The sequence below is a fragment of the Protopterus annectens genome, chromosome 11.part0 (genome assembly GCF_019279795.1).
Source record: "Protopterus annectens isolate FY-2018-M chromosome 11.part0, PAN1.0, whole genome shotgun sequence".
NCBI classification, from domain to species: Eukaryota; Metazoa; Chordata; order Ceratodontiformes; family Protopteridae; genus Protopterus; species Protopterus annectens.
The window spans coordinates 879458899-879479025 of record NC_056745.1 but is presented as its reverse complement, the minus strand read 5'-3'; the positions used below and the strand labels follow the sequence as shown (position 1 = coordinate 879479025).

Sequence of the window (20127 nt, the reverse complement as noted above, 5' to 3'; positions counted from 1 at the left end):
CAGATGTGTGACTCAGTGTGTTGTCAGTGCCCATAACTGTATTTACCTGGGCTCAATGAACCCATAGCCTTAGCATCAATCCTACATTGTTTAAACAGCATCTATAATCTGTCCCTACAGTCAAAAACAGTGCAAATGTTATATTACAATGTTATTTACATGGACTTTGGAACTTAATAATGTAAAGAAATACTACTAAGTAAGGCCTTGCATACTTTTATTAAACATGTATAAACAATCATGCAAATTTCAAATGTAAACTCAAAAGAACTCAAGTGCAAACAAAAAGTCTCACCTCTGTCATGTGGAGATCTGTAATTTACAAAAAAAAAAAAAATAATAATAATTCAAAAGCAGTTTTAAAATACCAGGAAGAAACTTCAGCTTCAGTAACAAGGTAAACAGCAAAGCCATATCCAACATACCTCATGTACCCTGGTCAAATGCATTGCTTTTATTTAGTAATGCCAACATATAAATAAAATAATTTACCAAAATGTGCACTCACAGAGTGAACTTGTATTTACAATACACAATTTATAACTTATTATAGTTATGTTAGAGTATTTCTCCAAATGAAGACCATCACACTTTTTACCAGCAATGGAACACAAAGCAGTTCCTTAGGTAGTGAAATATGTGAAACATGTCCCTGTGTTTTTTATTTATATATATATATATATATATATATATATATATATATATATATATATATGTTTTATTTTATATACATATATATATATATATATATATATATATATATTTACATTTATTATGTATAAAGAGATGCCATCGAAGGCAGCTTATAAATCGACAATACATTCTGAGAAAAACTAAAGAAAAGGACAGCAGCAAACTGTACGGTTTATTTGAAAATTCACTCTGGCACCTGGTCCAGTAAACAAGGCTGCCTAAAATGAAATCCAGGGTTAACGAGAACATTATATACTGCAAAATTTGTTCTTGAACAAGAAATCCTATGTATGGGATAAAGTTCTAAGGCTAAGGTGAATCCATTCAGAAACACCCACAAGTACATGTGTGCAAACACATGCGCACCACAAAAAAATACATTTGTAATTTAGTAATTTGATAGGTATCATAAAACCTTCTTCAGATTTGCTGCATACCTCTTCAAATCAACGTTCCATACCAGAAGCCACAACAAAAAACTTATATGAATATGCTGTACTGATATATTAGAATCAAATCCTAGTAAAGAACATTTCTGAAGAGAGAAACTTCTGGAGGCAAAACTAAAAGTGAAGCAAAATTTCAAATCAGTGTCAGACTTTCAATCATACTATAACAGTTTAGAAGCTCTGGGGCTAAACACAGATAATAGTATGGCAAATAGGTTTGGTTTGGTTTAGGTGTTTATGTAAAGTACTCCAGGATGCCAAGCCCATACTCCAGTATTTAAAAAATTAAAACATTCTAGTCTTGAACAATTAAAACAGTACTGAATGTTAATATAAAATGTATGACCTATGTTTTTTTCTTGCTAGATTACCCCTTAAATCTTTTGTCTACTAACATTCTCCATACTGACTTTATATTAGAATTCATCTGCATTTAAAATATAAAAAGCACTCTCTTTAATAAGGCTGTTTTCAGGTTTACATCAAACATCAGCTGTTCTGAACATTCAATATTTAAGCTCAATTGTTTTCAGGGATTATGATGGCAAAAACAAAAAAATCTTCACAAATAAGATGTGAAAATGGACACATACAAAGATGGAATTACTTGCGAAAACACAGGTGCTACACTAAATATTCATAATTTTTCTGGTGACAGTAACTGCTACAGCCAGCAGTTATATACAAAAAGAACAAACATACAAGGGGTAATCTAAAACAAAAAAATGTGCATCAAAATGTCATCCTAATATGTTCTTTAGCTTTAATCTTCACTGTAACAGAGACCGGCATAATTTATTTTAAATTACAAGAGCTCAAGGTTAAAAATGCCAGTCCAGGGCCTCTGATAACTGAGGGTGCACAGTGAATATAAATGCAGTACCAGTGGCACTCATTAAATTGCTACATTACCTCACATAGTTGTGCAAAATTGTGACAGTCTAAAATGATCAAGCAAAAGAAATAATGGTTCGACACCAGTGCTTTTCTTGAAAGATAAACACAAAAATAATGTGTGACATTAACATACATTAACTTACATCAATTAAACTATATCAAAACCAAATAAAAAAAATCTATCAAAAACAGCAGCTGAGAGATATGGGGGCAGATGAGGCAATCTTGGATATATTTATGAGCCTCCTCATACACCAGACTCCATCATCTTATTCTTTTTAACAAGGTCAGCTGTGTTTCAGAATATTCATACTTCTAGCATGAAAGCCTAAAACAATGGCTGAAAGTTTTTATTTCTGAACTGCCCCCATTTTCAGAAATTGTTTCAGTAGTTACTAGACAAACTTGGCAGCGATACACAATTCAGAAGTCTTGTCTGTCCTGGATTCTTGTCAGTAGGTGTGCATACAGTTTTCATTTTCAATATCATCATTTTCTTGTTCATTTTCATTACAGTCTTCATCACTATCAATGGGTATTCCTACAGCAGCTGATGCACCTTTGGTAGATTCACGATCAAGAGCAAAATAGCCAGTTCCACTGATTGTGTCCTTCCTCTGGTAGAAAAGCACATATGCTGCTTTGGACTGCAAAACAGATGCACATTAATATTAAGGACAGAAAGACACAACTCCATAACTTATAACAGTCTCCCCAAGCACAAACAAAACTTGATGATGCTGCAGTGATGACCAGAACATAACTACAATCTGGTGAATAGCAATCCTTCAACAAAACAGAGATACTCAAATCTTTGAGAGATATTTGCATGACTTCACCGAACATTAAATGTGTCAATGAGCCAGTAAAATAATGACTGAGACCATCAAGAGTCCAAACAGGTCATTCCTGACATCTTGATGTTTTTTCCAATGATGTATACCTTTATGAAATGAAAAGGAATGTGTAGAAGTGTGTGTGTGTGTGTGTGTGTGTGTGTGTGGGGGGGGGTAATTTTTCAGACAAACAGACGGCTGAATCATGCAGTAGGATAACCAGAGTTCTTTAGAGCATGTGTTTTCAATTAAAACATTCTGGAAGAATAAAAAAGTGCACTTAACCTTTTTTTTTCACTCCATCAAATACATCTTCTACAGCAGCGGACAAAAAATAACTCGACAATGATGAATATTTGTGTGTGTACAGCTCAAAGAAAAGAAATAAAGGCTCACCCTGTCAGCTGATCAGGAAGAAGGCCTTCCGCAGTATTAATTGTGGGGATATCGTCCATCTCCAGCTTGGTACCACTTTGAATTTTCTTTTATTCGTATGCTCTGGTTGATGTGTGTTATGACACTGTGTGCCAGACTACCAAGCTAGGAAAGCATTCCCAGCCCCTGCATAATTTTCTCACCACCCACCCACTAAGCAAAAAAGTCCTCAAAGACTGAAAAACAAACTTACAAGAATATAAAAAAATTACACATTTACAGGACTAAACAGAAAGTCTGGCTGCAGCTATGAGGGATGTGAAAAGGAAAATGAGCATCCCACTGCAGACAGTCTCTTCACAGACCATCTGATATAGCAAGTGTGTATCATATGGCTTTGGATGCATTCTGTTTTATGCAGCAAAGATTTAAATTTCCCTGAGGGAAAAAAAAGACATAGGAAAGACCTCAGAAGGATGCCTCCTGAAGTTCCAGGAGGTAATACTTGGACTCAAGAGTCCAAGAAGCAATTCTTAGTAAAGATATGATCTGAAGACCAAGTATGTAAGACAAGTAATACACACAATGGAGATGTTTTTAAGACATGCACTGGAAATAGCAACATTCCTAAATAATAAGAAGTTATGTACCTACCATAACGTTCCATGTTAGTTGTCTTCTTCTCGCCTTCTTTCTTGCTGGTTGGGTTCGGAGCCGATCCTCGGCTCCAACTCGGCCATCTTCAAAAGCTCAAGAGCTACTTACTGGCTCGAGGCCCCCCTATATCCCATGATGCCTGGCACTAGATACCCAGATCTCATTTGGTAAGTCTAACTGCAGACATAATAATAATAACAACAATACAGGAATCCTGTCCTAAAATGCATAAATCCTACTGGAGAGACTACTAGTCAGAAGGAATAGCCAGAGAAGACTCAGCCAGTGAGAAAAACATAAGGAACTCTTCTCGGTCTACTAAGATAGGGGGATGGAGGGTGGAATGCAAGAAAGAAGGTGAGAAGAAGACAACTAACATGGAACGTTATGGTAGGTACATAACTTCTTAATGTTAGTTGTCTATCTAGTCTTCATTCTTGCTGGTTGGGACACCGTCCCTAGCACCTCAATCCTGGGTGGCTCATCGGAACAGACTCTTCAGAACAGTGGAACCAAAATCAGCTCTGCTCCTGGAGGCCACGTCCAGCTTATAATGTGAAATAAAGGTATGAGGAATGGCCCATGTAGCTGCAGCACAAATAGTTTCCATTGGCAATCTTGCCTGAAAAGCCACTGAAGTAGCTAGAGCTCTAGTGGAGTGACCTTTCGGTTTAGCAGGAAGCTCTTTATTCCTTAGCTGATATATAAATGTAATGACAGATGTCAACCACCTAGATAAGGTTACTTTCAACACAGGTAGACCTTGTTTACCCTCAGCATAGGACAGGAACAGCTGGTCTGACTTTCTTATTTGCTTAGTTCTATGCAAGTAAAAGCGTAACTGTCTATGAACATCCAACTGATGCAATTTGTATTCCGCCTTGTTGGAATAATTTGGAAAAAACACAGGCAGATCAATAGACTGATTCAAATTATTGTCAGAAGAAACCTTTGGAAGGAAGGAAGGATTAGTCCTGAGAGACGCACTGTCATTGTGGAAAACTAGATAAGGAGGGCGAACACAAAGAGCCTGAAGCTCAGAAACTCTTCTGGCTGAAGTAATTGCAACCAGAAAAAGGGTTTTCCAAGAAAGAAACTTCAAGGAACAAGAAGCTGCCGGTTCAAAGGGGGACAGTATCAGGGAAGCTAAAATCAAATTTAGATCCCACGGAGGTGGGGGATCTCTCACTGGGGGCCTGAGTAAAGTAGTCCCTTTGAGAAAAGCTTTACAAAGCTTATGGGACATAATACTAGTATCTGATAGACCTGTATGAAAGTTTGAAATTGCAGCTAACTGAACTATAATCGTGGCAGACGATCCAGCACGAAAAAGTTCCGCTAAAAAATCCAAAATATGGTGCACAGGGGCTGAAAAGGGATCTATATTTCTAGCCTCTGCCCAGAAAGAGAAACGTTTCCACTTACTAGCATAAGTCTTTCTAGTGGTAGACTTGTGCGATAAGATGATTTCACGCACCGAGTGGAAGATGTTTGGAAGCCTGGCTAAGGTCGTAAGTGGAGCAACCAAGCAGTGAGCTGGCGAGATTGAAGGGATTGGTGCAGCCCGCCCGATTGATGGATCAGGAGGTCTGGAACTGGGTCCACAGTCCAGGGCTGCTCCAGAAGGTAATGATGCAGGAACGGGAACCAAATTTGTCGAGGCCAGTAAGGGGCAATGAGGATCATCTTGCATCCCAATGTGGTAGCTTTCTGTATTAATTTGGGAATCAGGGGGGAACGGAGGGAATGCATAAAGAAGTCCCTGGGGCCAATCGTCAACCAGAGCTTCTCTGGGGGAGTGTCCGGGAAGAGGGAGGAGAGAGAAGAAATTGTTGCACTTGCTGTTGAAGGAGGTGGCAAAAAGGTCGCAGCAAGGCTGACCGCATTTGCAGAAGATTTGGTCCGCCACTGTCTGATTGAGAGACCACTCGTGAGGCATGAGAATTGCTCTGCTCAGCCTGTCCGCTATAACGTTGGACTTCCCAGGGATGTGCGCTGCTGTCAGAAACCGTTGGGAAGAGATCGCCCACTGCCAGAGTCTGAGTGCTTCTCGACATAGAGCGTAGGACCTGGTTCCGCCCTGCTTGTTGATGTACCACACTACCGACATATTGTCTGTTTGAATTGCAATGGTCCCGGTAGGAAGAGAGTTATGAAGAGCTTGCAACGCCAAAAGCACGGCCCTCATCTCCAAGACATTGATATACAGATGGTACTCGTGAGGCTGCCAGGTGCCTTGGACTGTTCTGCCCTGAAAATGCCCCCACCACCCGATCAGGGAGGCATCCATGGAGGAAGAGTAAATGGTCTGCCCTGGGGTACTGATGGGAAAACCATCCACCAAGCAAGTTGGTTTTTGCATGTCTGTGTGATCATTATTTTGTGAGACATTGGAAGTTGCTGGAAAGACCATTGGGTGAACAGCATCCACTGAAGAATCCTCATATGAAAATGAGCGAGGGGGACTAGTATGATAGCCGCTGCCATGAGACCCAAGGTCTTTAGGACGAATCTGGCCTGAATTGTTTTGCATCCTAATAAGACCTGGACATGGCGAATGTCTAGCACTCTGTCTAATGGAAGTCTCGCTGACATGTCCTTTGTATTTAAGTTTGCGCCTATAAAGGGAATAGATTGACAAGGCGACAATGCAGACTTTTCGAAATTTATTGTGATGCCTAGTTTGGAGCAAGTTTGGATGGTGTATTCTCTGGCTCGCAGCAGGTGATGCCTGGTGGCTGCAGTAAGGAGACAGTCGTCTAAATATGGAAACACCTGGAATCCTTGCCATCTCAGGTGAGCGGTAACTACTGCCAAACATTTGGTGAACACCCTGGGGGCTGTCGTGAGACCAAAGGGCAGTGCTCTGAACCGATAATGACTGGCTCCCAGCTGGAAGCGGAGGAATCTTCTGGAGCGTCTGTACATTTTGATATGGTAGTACGTGTCCTGAAGATCTATGGAGCACATCCAACTGTCCTGACCCAGAAAGGGTAAAATGGACTGTAGAGTGACCATCTGGAACTTCGTTCTTTGAACAGACCTGTTTAGTCTGCTGAGATCCAGAATGGGTCTCCAGTCCCCTGTCTTTTTTGGTACCAAAAAGAACCTCGAGTAAATTCCGGATCCTTGCTGGTCTGCCGGGACTGGCTGAATGGCTCTTTTTCTTAGCAGTTTTGAAATTTCTTGAACTACTTGATCCCTTAGATTGGGTGGAACATCTAAAAGGGATTTGTTGGGAATGTAGGGAGTGTGAAAGAAAGGGATTTTGTAGCCTTCGGATATGATAGACAGTACCCATTTGTCTTGTGTTATACTTTGCCAGGCTTTTGGGTACAGCGATAATCTTCCCCCGACTGCCTCCGAAGGTGGACAGCCGGGCAGCACCTCAGGGATGCTGGAAGGGCTTGTCAGAGAAAGATTCTCTTTGGCGCTGATTTTGCGAACCCCCTCGGCCCCAAGGGTGGCGTCTATTGTTATTCCCTCCTCTGCCCCTGGAGGGGAACTCTCCACGTGTGTCAGGCACGGCTCCCTGGGGTTTCCGGAACCACAACATCCCACTCTTCTGACCCTTGGGATAAGGTCTTGAAGGAGTGGAAAAACAGACTCCCACAGCAGAGAGAGTCTTGCCTTCCTGCTCACACCTGGTAAGGGTATCCTTCACCTGTGGTCCAAAAAGAGCAGAACCATCAAAGGGGGTGTTTGTGAAAGACGCCCTGAAGGGTTCCGCAAAGTTACATAACCACATCCAGGCATGCATCCTCAAGGCCACGCCTGTGCCTGCGGCCCTACTCGCACCATCGGCTGCATAAGAGATGAGCCGCATGGAGGAGTTTACTACCGAATTAAGAGTCGCCAGCTGGGAGGCAACCTTAGCCTGGACCCCTGCGCAGCTGATGGATCTTGAAGGGTATCTCCTAGCTCTTTAATGAGATCCCTTTGAAGGCGGGTAATGTGGCACAAGTAGTTCAGCGACCTCATGGAGAAGGTCGTTGATGCAAACATCCGCTTCCCATATCTGTCCATCATCCTAGATTCCTTATTAGGGGGATGGACAGACGAAGAAGTTTCAGCCAACTCCTTTTTTGTGGCCACTGCTACCACCATGGCATCAACGGGAATACCCTTAGTCAGAAATTGCTTGTCTTGTGGTGCAGTAATAAATTTTGTGGGCCTTCAGGGGGGTTGGTTCCACTGTCTGGGGCTGACCACGCCTTCCGAGCCACCACAGACATCAGTGGATTGAAAGGTGGAGACACCCAGGAGGTGGAGGGTCGGGAACCAAACGCGTCCAGAAATACCGACTCATCCTCGGAAGGGTTAAGGGTAGTCCAGTTTGGTTAGAAAATTCTGGTATCTAATCTGTGAAGATTACAACATTGGTGAATTATTCCCCAATCAAGTGAATTTCTCCTTCAGACGGGGAAAGAATTTAAGGGAAATTCTGAATAATAATTTTGTACAACCTATCACACCTACCCCTGTGAGGGTGGGCACTTTTGCTTGTGGTTCATGCAGTGTATGTAATAGAGCAATTAATATTGATATCATTAATAATATACATCACACTTCTAAATACTTTTTTAATTGTAAGTCTACTAGTGTAGTATACATAATAGGGTGTTCTTGCAAGGACATTTGGTATGTGGGACAAACTAAAAGGATGATCAAAACTAGAATTCTAGAACATCTTAAGGATATTAGAAATTTGAATGTCACAAGTCCTGTTGCTAAGCATTTTTTGGATGTGCATGATGGTTGCAGTAATAGTTTGAGATTTAGTGTACTGGGGAAACCTTCTATTCGCAAGGGAGATGATGCAATAGCTAAACTCTTGGAATTAGAAACCAGGATGATAATGAAATACAAAACTTTAAAACCATTTGGTCTCAATCAGGAGCTGGGTCTGTAATTAGACTCTAGAAGAGCAATTTGTGCACATTATTTATATTGTTATTCATTTTGTGTATGTAATTTTGTTTTTGTACACATTGGGTATATTTTTTATATATACATACCAAAGAATTTATATGTGCTTCTGATCTACTGAAAGCAAATTATTTAATTAATTATTTATTAGATAAACTATGTATTAATTAATAGGAAATAATATGTTGTTAATTTTCTATTTTGATATAAAAGTTATTTAAAATTTGCATTTCATTGATTATAAAAGAAAGTAATATAAAATTAATGAATAAAGATATAAGTTTTCTGATAATAGTTTAGACAAACTATCATAAGTAAATGTTTGCATTTTATTCAATGTTGAAGCAAAGATCACTTTAAATTTTGATGTCTAATTAAACTAATTGTTAATTTATCAATTAGTTCATGATATAAATAGAGCTTATTTTCAAAGCTGTAATGTGATCCTTTGAAGGCGAATGGCCGAGGTACCAGATCGTTAAATAAAAGAACGTTGGTGGAATCTGACTGCTGGTGTGTTGCTGAATAGTCCAGTTCCCCCTCTGCCTAAGTATCTCAAGGATGTCTGAGAAAGAGACGTCCTCAGAGGGGGATCTTGGGGACCCTTCCGAATCCTCCAAGTTGGTATCTGAAGTGACAGACTCAGGGGAGTCAACATGCTTCCTCTTGCATTTCCTCTTTCGAGGGGGCTGCTCTGAATGATCAGGGGAGGCCTCGGAAGAGGAAGATACACCCAATGGGGTGCCCTGGAGTGCTTGTTCCCCATGCTTGGGGTCTGGAGGAGGGGCAGAGGCAGATGCAGGCACCATGGGGGGAGGAGCTGATGAGGCTGATCGTGGAGCTGACTCAGAGGCCAGCACACTCCTCATGACCTCGAAGGCACCCCTTCCCGATACCAGAGAAGGCTCCGAAGAGACAGAGATCCTTCCCAGCACAGAGAGAGATGGCTCCGAGGCCGATGTAGGAGCCGAACTCACCTGCGCCGAAGCTCCGAGAGGGAGAACGGGGTCGGACAAGGGTCCGATGCCACTCGCCCCCTCGGAGCCGACGAGGGAGTCCCAGCGCCCAGATCCCTCCAAGGACGGCACCATGGATGAGATCGGAGCTGACGACGGAACTGAAAGGGTAGGTATCGGCGCCGACGGTTCCACGATCCGAGCCTCAGCAAGCTCCGGCTCCGAACTCGAGGGATGAGTCGAAGGAGGAACTACTGCAGAGACAGGCGGAGCCAAACCCTGATGAGGGGGGCTGGATAACATTTTAGTCAGGGCCTGCGATTTTAGGAGCCTGCTCACCACTCTCTCCAAATCATGGTCAGATAGTCTAGAAGACCGGGAAGAGTGGGATCGGTGACTTCGCTCCGACTGTAACAGAGGCGACCCCGGAGCCAAGTGTATCGACTCTAGGGATGGAGACCTAGAGCGTTTTCGACACCAGAGTCGGGGCCGAGTGGGAGATAGGTACTTTGGTTCCAGTCGGAATCAAAGTTGACTGGGACATAGGTACTTAGGTTCCAGTCGGAGCCGAAGTTGAAGCAGACGCCACACCTGACGGCTCCGAACTGGGAGCCGGCGGCTTCGTTGGTTTAGAGGGTTTCACTGACTGAACCTTAGCAGGTGACCCTTCAGGTTTGAGCAAACCCCTAAGGATTAGCTTATTTCTATGCTCCTGCAGGACTCCTGGACTACAGGCGTGACACACCGAACAAGAGTCCTGCAGGTGTAGGGCGCCCAAACAGTAGACACAAGAAGTGTGACCATCTGTCAGTGACATCTTCTGACAGCATGAGTCACACTTCTTGAATCCAGATACCTTCGTATCTTTAGACATACCTGTAAACGGAAAAATCAATTTACAGAGAAAAAGTAACAAAAGGGAAATAGGTAACTAGTAAAAACACACACACTCAACACAAGTTACCACACCCTAACAGCACACACACTCTATTATCTAAGAAAAGGTAATTAGACCTACTAATCTACCACAATTTCTAATAAAGAAACTATTACATAAAAAAATTGAAACAAGGATTAGCCTCTAACTAAAAACGTCTACCTTTAAGAATAGAAACGGGGGAGGGGAGGGAGGGGAAAACTCTCTAACAAGAAAACGAGTTTTCAAGGGAAGGAGACTAAATATAAATAGCTAACTACAACTACTGAAAGTACACTATCTTAAACACCAACTATAATATAAAATATTTTTATACAATGACAATAAAATTGAAAACTATGACCTGAGCCAGTAAAAGCAACCTCACAGCAGAAGCGGCAAACGAGATCTGGGTATCTAGCGCCAGGCATCATGGGATATGGGGGGGGGCTCGAGCCAGTAAGCAGCTCTCGAGCTTTTGAAGATGGCCGAGTCAGAGCACAGTATCGGCTCCGAACCCAACCAGCAAGAATGAAGGCGAGATAGACAACTTAACATATAACCTTCTGACCTTTGAAAACAATGTTTCCATTGGATGGTTTGCTGCCTAACTGGGAAAAATAATTCAGTTACTCTGGCTCTGTCACACAAAAGGATAAAACCATGACTGTTACCTAGACCATCTAGAATGAATAAAATGACTAAGGTGCTGAAAGAGCAAGTGGGCAGGGTGGGAATAAGTAGTCAATGCAAGCAGGCCCATCTGAGGGGGGAGACGGCAGACATCTCAATTTGCATCACTGCTGATACCAGTAGAGGGCAAGTGACACAGCAAGCAGCATACATGTACACCCACCAAACAGTGCATTCATGCTTTAACCAAGATTATCTACATACATGGAAGCATGTCAGTGGGCCACAGCTGAAGAATCTTTCATATGTCAGACTACAGTGTGTGAAGAATAACGCTTAGGGTAAGTAATAACCTGTGATGGGTCCCCAAAGAGGAGCAAATAAGCCAAATAATAGGGAATCTAATATTCGGAAGGAAAATCGAATAAAACGACACACGCATACAAAAAACAACATGGTTTGCGATTTATAAGTGGGCAGTTTACCCACTGCAAAATTCTAAACAGCAAGAAAGACAAATTGCTCTGCTTTCCTGAACTCATTCACCTTTCCAAGATAAAACCAGAGATCTAGTCCAAGGTAAGAAAGGCTCCCCCATAAAGAAAACAATTTGTTCATTTTATTACTTACTTGCATTTTGTTTACTGAAAAGTCCAACTGGGTAGCACCCATTTTTAGTGGAGGCCAAGACAGAAAAGTTTGACATACTAGAGTAAAACAGTACTCCGCTTAGTACACAACATGATTTATCTTATAGTATAAAATAAAATAAAATATATGGTACAGAAACATTCATTGCAAAAAGGTCAATCACTGTATTTTACATACAGAAAGCAACACTCACAAAAATAAATAGGAGCAAAAACCGACTATATTAAGCTCAAGCAGTTGTGGTCTTCTGAATATTTCCATATACAGATGGTTGAGGGATGCTGCCAGAGTTACCAGAGATTACAAAATGTGGATCCTGTAAATCTGTTGTTTAACATCTTATGGGTTTCGCTGATGAATATTTGGGGAGCTGTTTTAATGCTGTGGTGAGATCTGCAACTGGGCTTGCAAGGGAAGAGTAGGCTATTGTTTAAATGATGTCGGCTTGTGGCAGTATGGCAATATGTCTGTAATGACCCTGGGCTAGTGAGGGGCCACTTTCTCCCACAGGTACAGACTGCAGAGTGGTCACTCATGGAGTAATTCCCACAGATAAGTTGGTTAGGCTGGGCACAAGCATCCAGTCTAAGAAACAATATCAGCATGAAATTATGTTTGTTGTAGGTAGGCTAATGAGTTATATTAATCAGTTACATCTAAGGGTGGGAATGTTGGCTATCAGCAAGGTGTCAGTTTATGTTAACATCTCCTGAAAGGCTAATTATGTTGGTTGTATTATTTGTTAGCCGTTCTGGAGTGTGTTCTGTAATTCCTTTAAGAAATGGGTGGTACATACATCTAATAATTACTTGCATGGCAGCGCTAATTCTCTATGAAATTAGAATGGAGTTGTGCATAGTGGATGATATGCAAGCAGAAACTAGAGATAATGTACAGTGAAAGACAGGGTAGATATAGTGATAATGGCGAATCTCAAAACAAAACACTGGTGAAAAGAAGCGCTCAAAAAGACTTTAACGTAAAAAACAGTTTATTCTACCAATAGTAAAATTAGCCCTTACTAAGTCAGACAGAATAATTCCTTCATTTTCTGTTATTTAAAAAAAAATTTAATATTCAAAATAGAAGTTATGTTCTTACCATAACGTTCCATGTTAGTTGTCTTCTTCTCGCCTTCTTCTTGCTGGATGGGTTCGGAGCCGACCTCGGCCCGACTGCCACTCTAAAAGCTCGAGAGTTGGTTCCACCGGCTCGAGGCTCCCCTTATATCCCACAATGCTAGGCGAGAGTTACCTCAGATCTCGTTTGTAAGCTAACCCCAGCTTATAATAGTAACAGAATAACTCTAAACAGAGTCCACCTCTAACAACAGGAAGAAAGAAGGGTGACCTACATCCTGAACCAGGAAATATGCACAACAGCATATGCCTAAGAAAGAGGTGGTAGAAAGAGAGGTCACAATCACAACTCCTCTAGGTCTGTCCAGGCCAGGGGGAAGGAGGGTGGGACGAAGAAGAAGGCGAGAAGAAGACAACTAACATGGAACGTTATGGTAAGAACATAACTTCTATATGTTAAGTTGTCTATCTCGCCTTCATTCTTGCTGGATGGGACCACGTCCCTAGCACCTTGTCCCGGGTGGCCTAACGGAACAGACTCCTGAGAACAGTCGAACCAAAGTTAGCTCTATGCCTAGAAGCTAAGTCCAACTTATAATGAGAAATGAAAGTGTGAGGAGTAGCCCAAGTAGCCGCTGCACAAATGGTGTCAATAGGCAGTCTGTCTTGGAAGGCTAAAGAAGTAGCCAAAGCTCTGGTGGAATGGGCCTTAGGTTTATTAGGCAGTTTTGGTGTCTAATTTCATATACAAGGGAAATCAAAGATGTTAGCCATCTGGATAATGATACCTTTGGAACTGAAAGTCCCTTTCTGCTTTCGGCATAGGAGACAAACAGCTGATCAGATTTTCTGAATTGTTTTGTTCTATCCAAGTAGTACCTCAATTGACGATGAACATCCAGGCAGTGTAATTTTTGTTCAGACCTATTGGAATATTCTGGAAAAAAGACAGGGAGGTCAATGCTTTGATTTAGATTTGACGTCGAGACCACCTTAGGCAAAAAGGACGGGTTAGTTCGTAAGGATACTCTGTCCATATGAAACAATAGATAAGGAGGTCGACAGCTGAGTGCTTGAAGCTCTGAAACTTTTCTAGCTGAAGTAATAGCTACCAGAAAAAGAGTCTTCCATGATAGCAATTTTAAATAACAGGAGACTGCAGGTTCGAAAGGGGAAAGAATCAAAGAAGCAAGTACCAAATTTAGGTCCCAAGGAGAAGGAGGATTTCTTATAGGAGGTCTGAGAAGAAAAACTCCTTTCAAAAAGGCTTTGCAAAGCTTGTGGGACATTAAGGCAGATTCAGAAATACCCACATGAAAGTTAGAAATAGCTGCCAATTGAACTTTAAGAGTAGAGGGAGATGAACCTGCATGGAAGAGTTCAGCTAGAAATTCAAGGACTAATTGGATGGAAGCAGTGAAAGGATCTATGTCCTTTCCTTGAGCCCAATATGTGAAACGTTTCCACTTACTCAAATAAATCTTCCGAGTGGAAGATTTATGGGAAGCTATCAAAATATCTCGAACGGAGTGAGATAATTGAGGAAGCCTGGCTAAGGTTGGAACTGGAGGAACCAAGCAGTGAGGTTCAGAGATGGGAGGGAGCGATGAAACTGACCCGACTGATGGATCAAAAGATCTGGAACTAGGTCCAGATTCCACGGTCGCTCCAAAAGAAATCGATGTAGAAAGGGGAACCACACCTGTCGAGGCCAGTAAGGAGCAATGAGGATCAATGAGGCCTTCTGAGCGATAGCTTTCTGTATCACTTGAGAGATTAGTGGGAAGGGAGGAAATGCATACAGAAGTCCCCGGGCCAAACTTGGACTAGAGCGCCTCTGCTGGGTTGGCCTGGTAAAGGGAATAGAGTGAAATATTCTCTGCACTTGCTGTTTTGGGGAGTAGCAAAAGATCGCAGCAAGGCTGACCCCACTTGAGGAAAATTTCTCTCACAACAGAGTCTTTCAGAGACCACTCGTGAGGCATGAGGATAGCTCTGCTCAACTTGTCCGCAATTTGATTGGACTTCCGGGATGTGCGTTGCTATCAGAAACCGCTGAGAAGAAATCGCCCATTGCCACAATCTGAGTGCTTCTCGACACAGGGGTATGACCTGGTTCCGCCTTGTTTGTTGATGTACCACACTACAGACATATTGTCTGTCTGGATTGCAATCGCTCCCAAGGGAAGAGAGTCTTGAAGGGCTTGCAACGCTAAAAGCACTGCTCTCATCTCCAGAACATTTATGTGCAAGTGGCATTCGCTTGGTTGCCATGTGCCCTGGACCGTCCTGCCCTGATAATGCCCCCACCCGATCAGGGAGGCATCCGTTGTCAGAGTAGCAACCGGAGGTGGAACAAAGGGTCTTCCCAACAAGAGCTGAGGGGAAGACATCCACCACATGAGATGATTTTTGCACGCTTGCGTGATCATAATGGTGTGAGACATTGGAAGTTGCTGGTATGACCATTGAGTAAAGAGCATCCATTGAAGGATCCGCATGTGGAATCTGGCTAATGGAAGCAGAGGTATGGTCACGCCATAATTCCCAACACTTTCAGAACTAACCTGGCTTTGATTCTGTTGTTGTTGAAAAGGAGTGAGACCAGTTTGTGAATGTCTGTTATTCTCTGATGTGTTAGTCTCGCAGACATGTTTACTGTGTCTAGATTTGCGCCTATGAAAGTAATAGCACGACAAGGCGACAAAACAGACTTTTTGCAATTTATTGAAATGCCTAACTTTTGACAAATGCGAAAAGTGTAATCCCTGGCCATCAGAAGGAGATGCTTGGTGGGAGCTGTGAGGAGCCAGTCGTCCAAATATGGAAACACCTGGAATCCTTGTCTCAGGTGAGAAGCTACCACTGCCATGCATTTGGTAAACACCCGGGGGCAGTGGTGAGACCAAAGGGCAGGGCCCTGAACTGAAAATCACTGGTTCCCAGCGTGAAGCGGAGGAATCTTCTGGAGCGCCTGTTCATTTTATGTGATAGTACGCATCCTGAAGGTCTATAGAGCACATCCAGTTTCCTTTGCCCAAAAGGGGAAGGATGGATTGCAGCGTGACCATCGAAATCTTGTTTTCTTGACTGATCTGTTCAAGATACTGAGATCCAAAATTGGTCTCCAGTCCCCTGTTTTCTTTGGAACTAAAAAGAACCTTGAGTAGATTCCGGATCCTTGCTGGTCTGCTGGAACTGGCTGAATTGCTCTTTTTGCAAGCAGTTTTGAAATCTCCAAAACCGCTAGATCCCTTTGAGCGGCTGGAACATCTGCAAGGGATTTTTGATTGATTTGGAATGCTAAGAAAGGGGATAGAATAGCCTTCGAAATGATGGACTGTACCCATTTGTCTTGAGTCAGGGATAGCCAGGCTTCTGGGTACAGTGACAATCTTCCCCCGACTGCCTCCAAAGGTGGGCAGTCGGGCAACACCTCAGGGATGCTGAAAGGGCTTGTCAGGGAAGGCTTCCCGATTGCCCTGGTTCTGCGGACCCCCCCTGCCCCTAGGGCGACGTCTACCATTGTTATTCCCGCCTCTGCCTCTGGCGGGAAACGACTCTGTCGCCAGGCTAAGTCCCTTGAGATTGTTTACGGAACCACATCTTTCCACCTTTCTGGCCTTTGGGGTAAGGCCTAGAAGGAGTAGAAAACGGACTCCGACGGCAGAAAGGGTCTTGCCATCAGTTTCGCACCTAGTCAAGGTTTCTTTCACTTGAGGACCAAAGAGAGATGATCCATCAAACGGGAGTTAGTGAAAGACGCCTTGAAGGGGTCCGCAAAATTGCATAGCCGCATCCAGGCATGCCTACGTAAGGCCACACCTGTCCCTGCGGCTCTACTCGCTCCATCAGCCGCGTAAGAAAGAAGGCATGGAGGAGTTGGTTATGGAGTTAAGGGTAGCCAGCTGCGTGTTCATCTTATCTTGAAAACCCGCAGCTGTAGGGTCCTTTAACATTTCACTCGCTTCCTTGATCAAGTCCCTTTGAAGACGAGTAAAATGGCACAGGTAGTTCAGCTTAACGCATGGTAAATGTCGCTGACGAGAACATCCGCTTCCGCATCTGTCCATGGACCTAGATTCCTTGTTAGGTGGATGGACAGGTACTGAAGGATCAGCTAGCTCCTTCTTAGTGGCAGCAGCTACCACCATAGCATCCACAGAAACTCCTTTTGTTAAGAACTGTTTGTCTGCTGGTGCCGTTATGAACTTGGAGGGTCTCCTGGGAGTGGGGTCCACTGAATCAGGAGCCGTCCATGCCTTCTTAGCAACCACCTGCATGAGGGGGTCAAAGGGGGGGGGACACCCAGGAGGTGGAAGGGCGAGAGCCAAATGCCTCAAGATACACAGATTCATCCTCCGAAGGGTTGAGGGCTGGCCAATTTCCCCTCTGCTTCAGGATCTCTAGAATGTCTGCAAATGAGACATTTTCAGAAGGGGAACGGGGGGAACCCTCAGAATCATCCAAATCTGTGTCAGACGTGATGGACTCAGGTGAGTCAATGTGTTTCCTCTTACACTTCCTCTTCCGAGGGGGCTCTTCTGCCAAATCAGGAGAGGCCTCGGAAGAGGATGAAATCCCCACAGGGGGTTCCTGAGGAGCTGGCTCTCTGCGGTCCGGGATGAGGGAGTGAGTCGACTTGACCTGAGGCACCGTAGAGGGAGGGGCGGACGGAGCCGACTGTGGAGTAGAGCCAGGCTCTAACACACTCTGCATGACCTCGAATGCACCCCTGTCAGGCAAAGCCAGAGGTCCCCGCTCCGAGAAGCTAAGAACCTCCCTCGGCACCGACAGTGATGGCTCCGAGGCCGATGTCGGAGCCGAACTCACCAGCGCCGAAGCACCGAGAGGGAGAGGGGGTCGGACAAGGGTCCGATGCCACTCACCCCTCGAGCCGACGAGGGAAGTCCGGCGCCGAGATTCTTCCAAGGAAGAAATCGGAGCCGACGACGGAGCCGAAGACAATTGTATCGGCTCCGACGCTATCACAGTCTCGGTTCCGACGACCCGCCCGAGCTCAAGAGAGTCGAAGGAGGAATATATTGATGGACCGGGGCAGGCATCGACTGATGAGTCGGGCTCTGAAGCATCTGGGCCAGTGCCTCGGACTTAAGAAGTCGACTCACTACCCTCTGAAGGTCATGATCCGACAGTCTCGATGACCTAGAGGAGTGAGATCTTTGGCTCCGTTCAGACAGCAGGGGAGATCCTGGAGCCGAATGAACGGAGCCAAGAGATGGTGACCTGGACCTCTTCCTAGTTGTCGGCTCCGAAGGTCTGGTTGTAGCCGACACGGGAATTTCTAATACCTCGGCTCCAACCGGAGCCGAGGGAACCACAGAAACTGTGGACTGAGACTCATCGGCTCCAGCCGGAGCCGATGTAGACAGAGGTTTAGAAACCTTAGGTCTCGGCTCAGTTGTCGGAGCCGAAGACCTAGATGCCTTAGAGGGCTTCCCTGTAGATACAGAAAGGGAATCCTCTGGCTTGAGTAAGCCCCTTAAAATTAATTTATTTTTTCTTTCCTGCAGGACCCTGGGGCTGAAGCCATGGCACACAGCACAGGAGTCCTGCAGGTGCAAAGGTCCCAGACAGTAGACACAAGAAGTGTGAGCGCCTGTCAGAGACATTTTTGACAGCACGCATCACACTTCTTGAACTGAGACCTTTGCTTCTTTAGACATATCTACAGGTGTAATCACACACACAGTCACAAACACACTAATTACACCCTGTCTAGTTTAAAATATAATAAACCACTAACTAGGTTTTTAAAGAAAAATAACACACACTCTCCACTAGGGAAAGAAAAAAGGCCTGTAGGCCCAAGGGAAGAACTTAAAGTTCTTGAGGGGGAAAAACAGGAATTTTTAAGAAAGGGGATAAGAATTTCTCTAAACTAAGGGAAATAAGTAAAAATATTAAAATTAAAGGGGTTTTAATAGACTAACTACACAAGAAAAGTCACTTACCAAGAACCGGTAGAAAACCAACACCTCGATAGCTGTAGCGGCAAACGAGATCTGAGGTAACTCTCGCCTAGCATTGTGGGATATAAGGGGAGCCTCGAGCCGGTGGAACCAACTCTCGAGCTTTTAGAGTGGCCGAGTCGGAGCCGAGGTCGGCTCCGAACCCATCCAGCAAGAATGAAGGCGAGATAGACAACTTAACATCCTTCATTTAAACCAGGTGGAAAATAAGCAACTTAACGTATTTGCCACTCAACTTCTTTCATTTCCACCTGGTTTTTAAAATGACCTCACCTTAAATCCAAAAGTATTAAATCAATAACAGCAAAGGTAAATTTCCTAAATTGTAAACATTTAATAGACTGCTTATATAATGCATTATTTTCATAATGTGTTTTCACTGCATGTAAGTGCCTAATCCTAGTACCTAAACTTCTAGTGGTCATGCAGACATAAAATGCCAGATATGACATGCAAAGTGCAATATAAATCACACCAGTAGAACAGTTAAATCTACCCGGAATCTTAATGTTCTTTTTGAGATGTACCAAATCTACGCAGGGGCCCTCTGAAATGTACCGACATATATTGCAATTGTAACACTTAAAAGTACCATAAGGTCTATTAGTGTTGGGAGGAATAATCTTAGTCCCTCCCTGTATTCTCCAATAACTGTTTAATATTACCACACTTCTTCTCAACATAGTGTGGTTCATCACCTACAACTTTTGCCACTTACTCATGCCCCATCAAAATTCTCCAATTATCTTTAATAATCTTTTTTAACAACACTCATATCCAGACAAAATCTAGAATCCAAACCTGTAACAGACTTTTTCTTATATTCATCTTTTTCTGGTTATTAATGAACCCATGTGTAATAATGGGGGAAATTCTTTATTCATCATACTAATTTATATAGCTGCATCATCCAAAAGCTTTAGAGGATAACCTCTATCTAAAAATATTTTTTTAATAAATTCCAGCTCTTCCAAAAAATCTCTTTCTCTTCACTAACCATCCTTGAGGCCCTAATAAACTGTCCATGAGGAATGTTTTTCTTAATGTATACAGGGTGTCTACT

The 20127-nt window shown here is 43.3% G+C and overlaps 1 protein-coding gene across 5 annotated transcripts in view; it reads right to left on the bottom strand.

Annotated features, from left to right (window-relative positions):
• Window positions 1-734: 734 nt before the first annotated feature.
• USP15 (ubiquitin specific peptidase 15) overlaps window positions 735-20127 on the bottom strand; it is a 2212142-nt gene continuing 2192749 nt past the window's right edge. For all 5 annotated transcript variants that reach the window (XM_044088282.1, XM_044088284.1, XM_044088285.1 and 2 more), the window contains one exon: window positions 735-2686. In XM_044088282.1, coding sequence (XP_043944217.1) covers window positions 2492-2686 — 195 coding nt within the window. In that variant the 3' untranslated portion in view covers window positions 735-2491. The remainder of the gene's footprint in view (window positions 2687-20127) is intronic.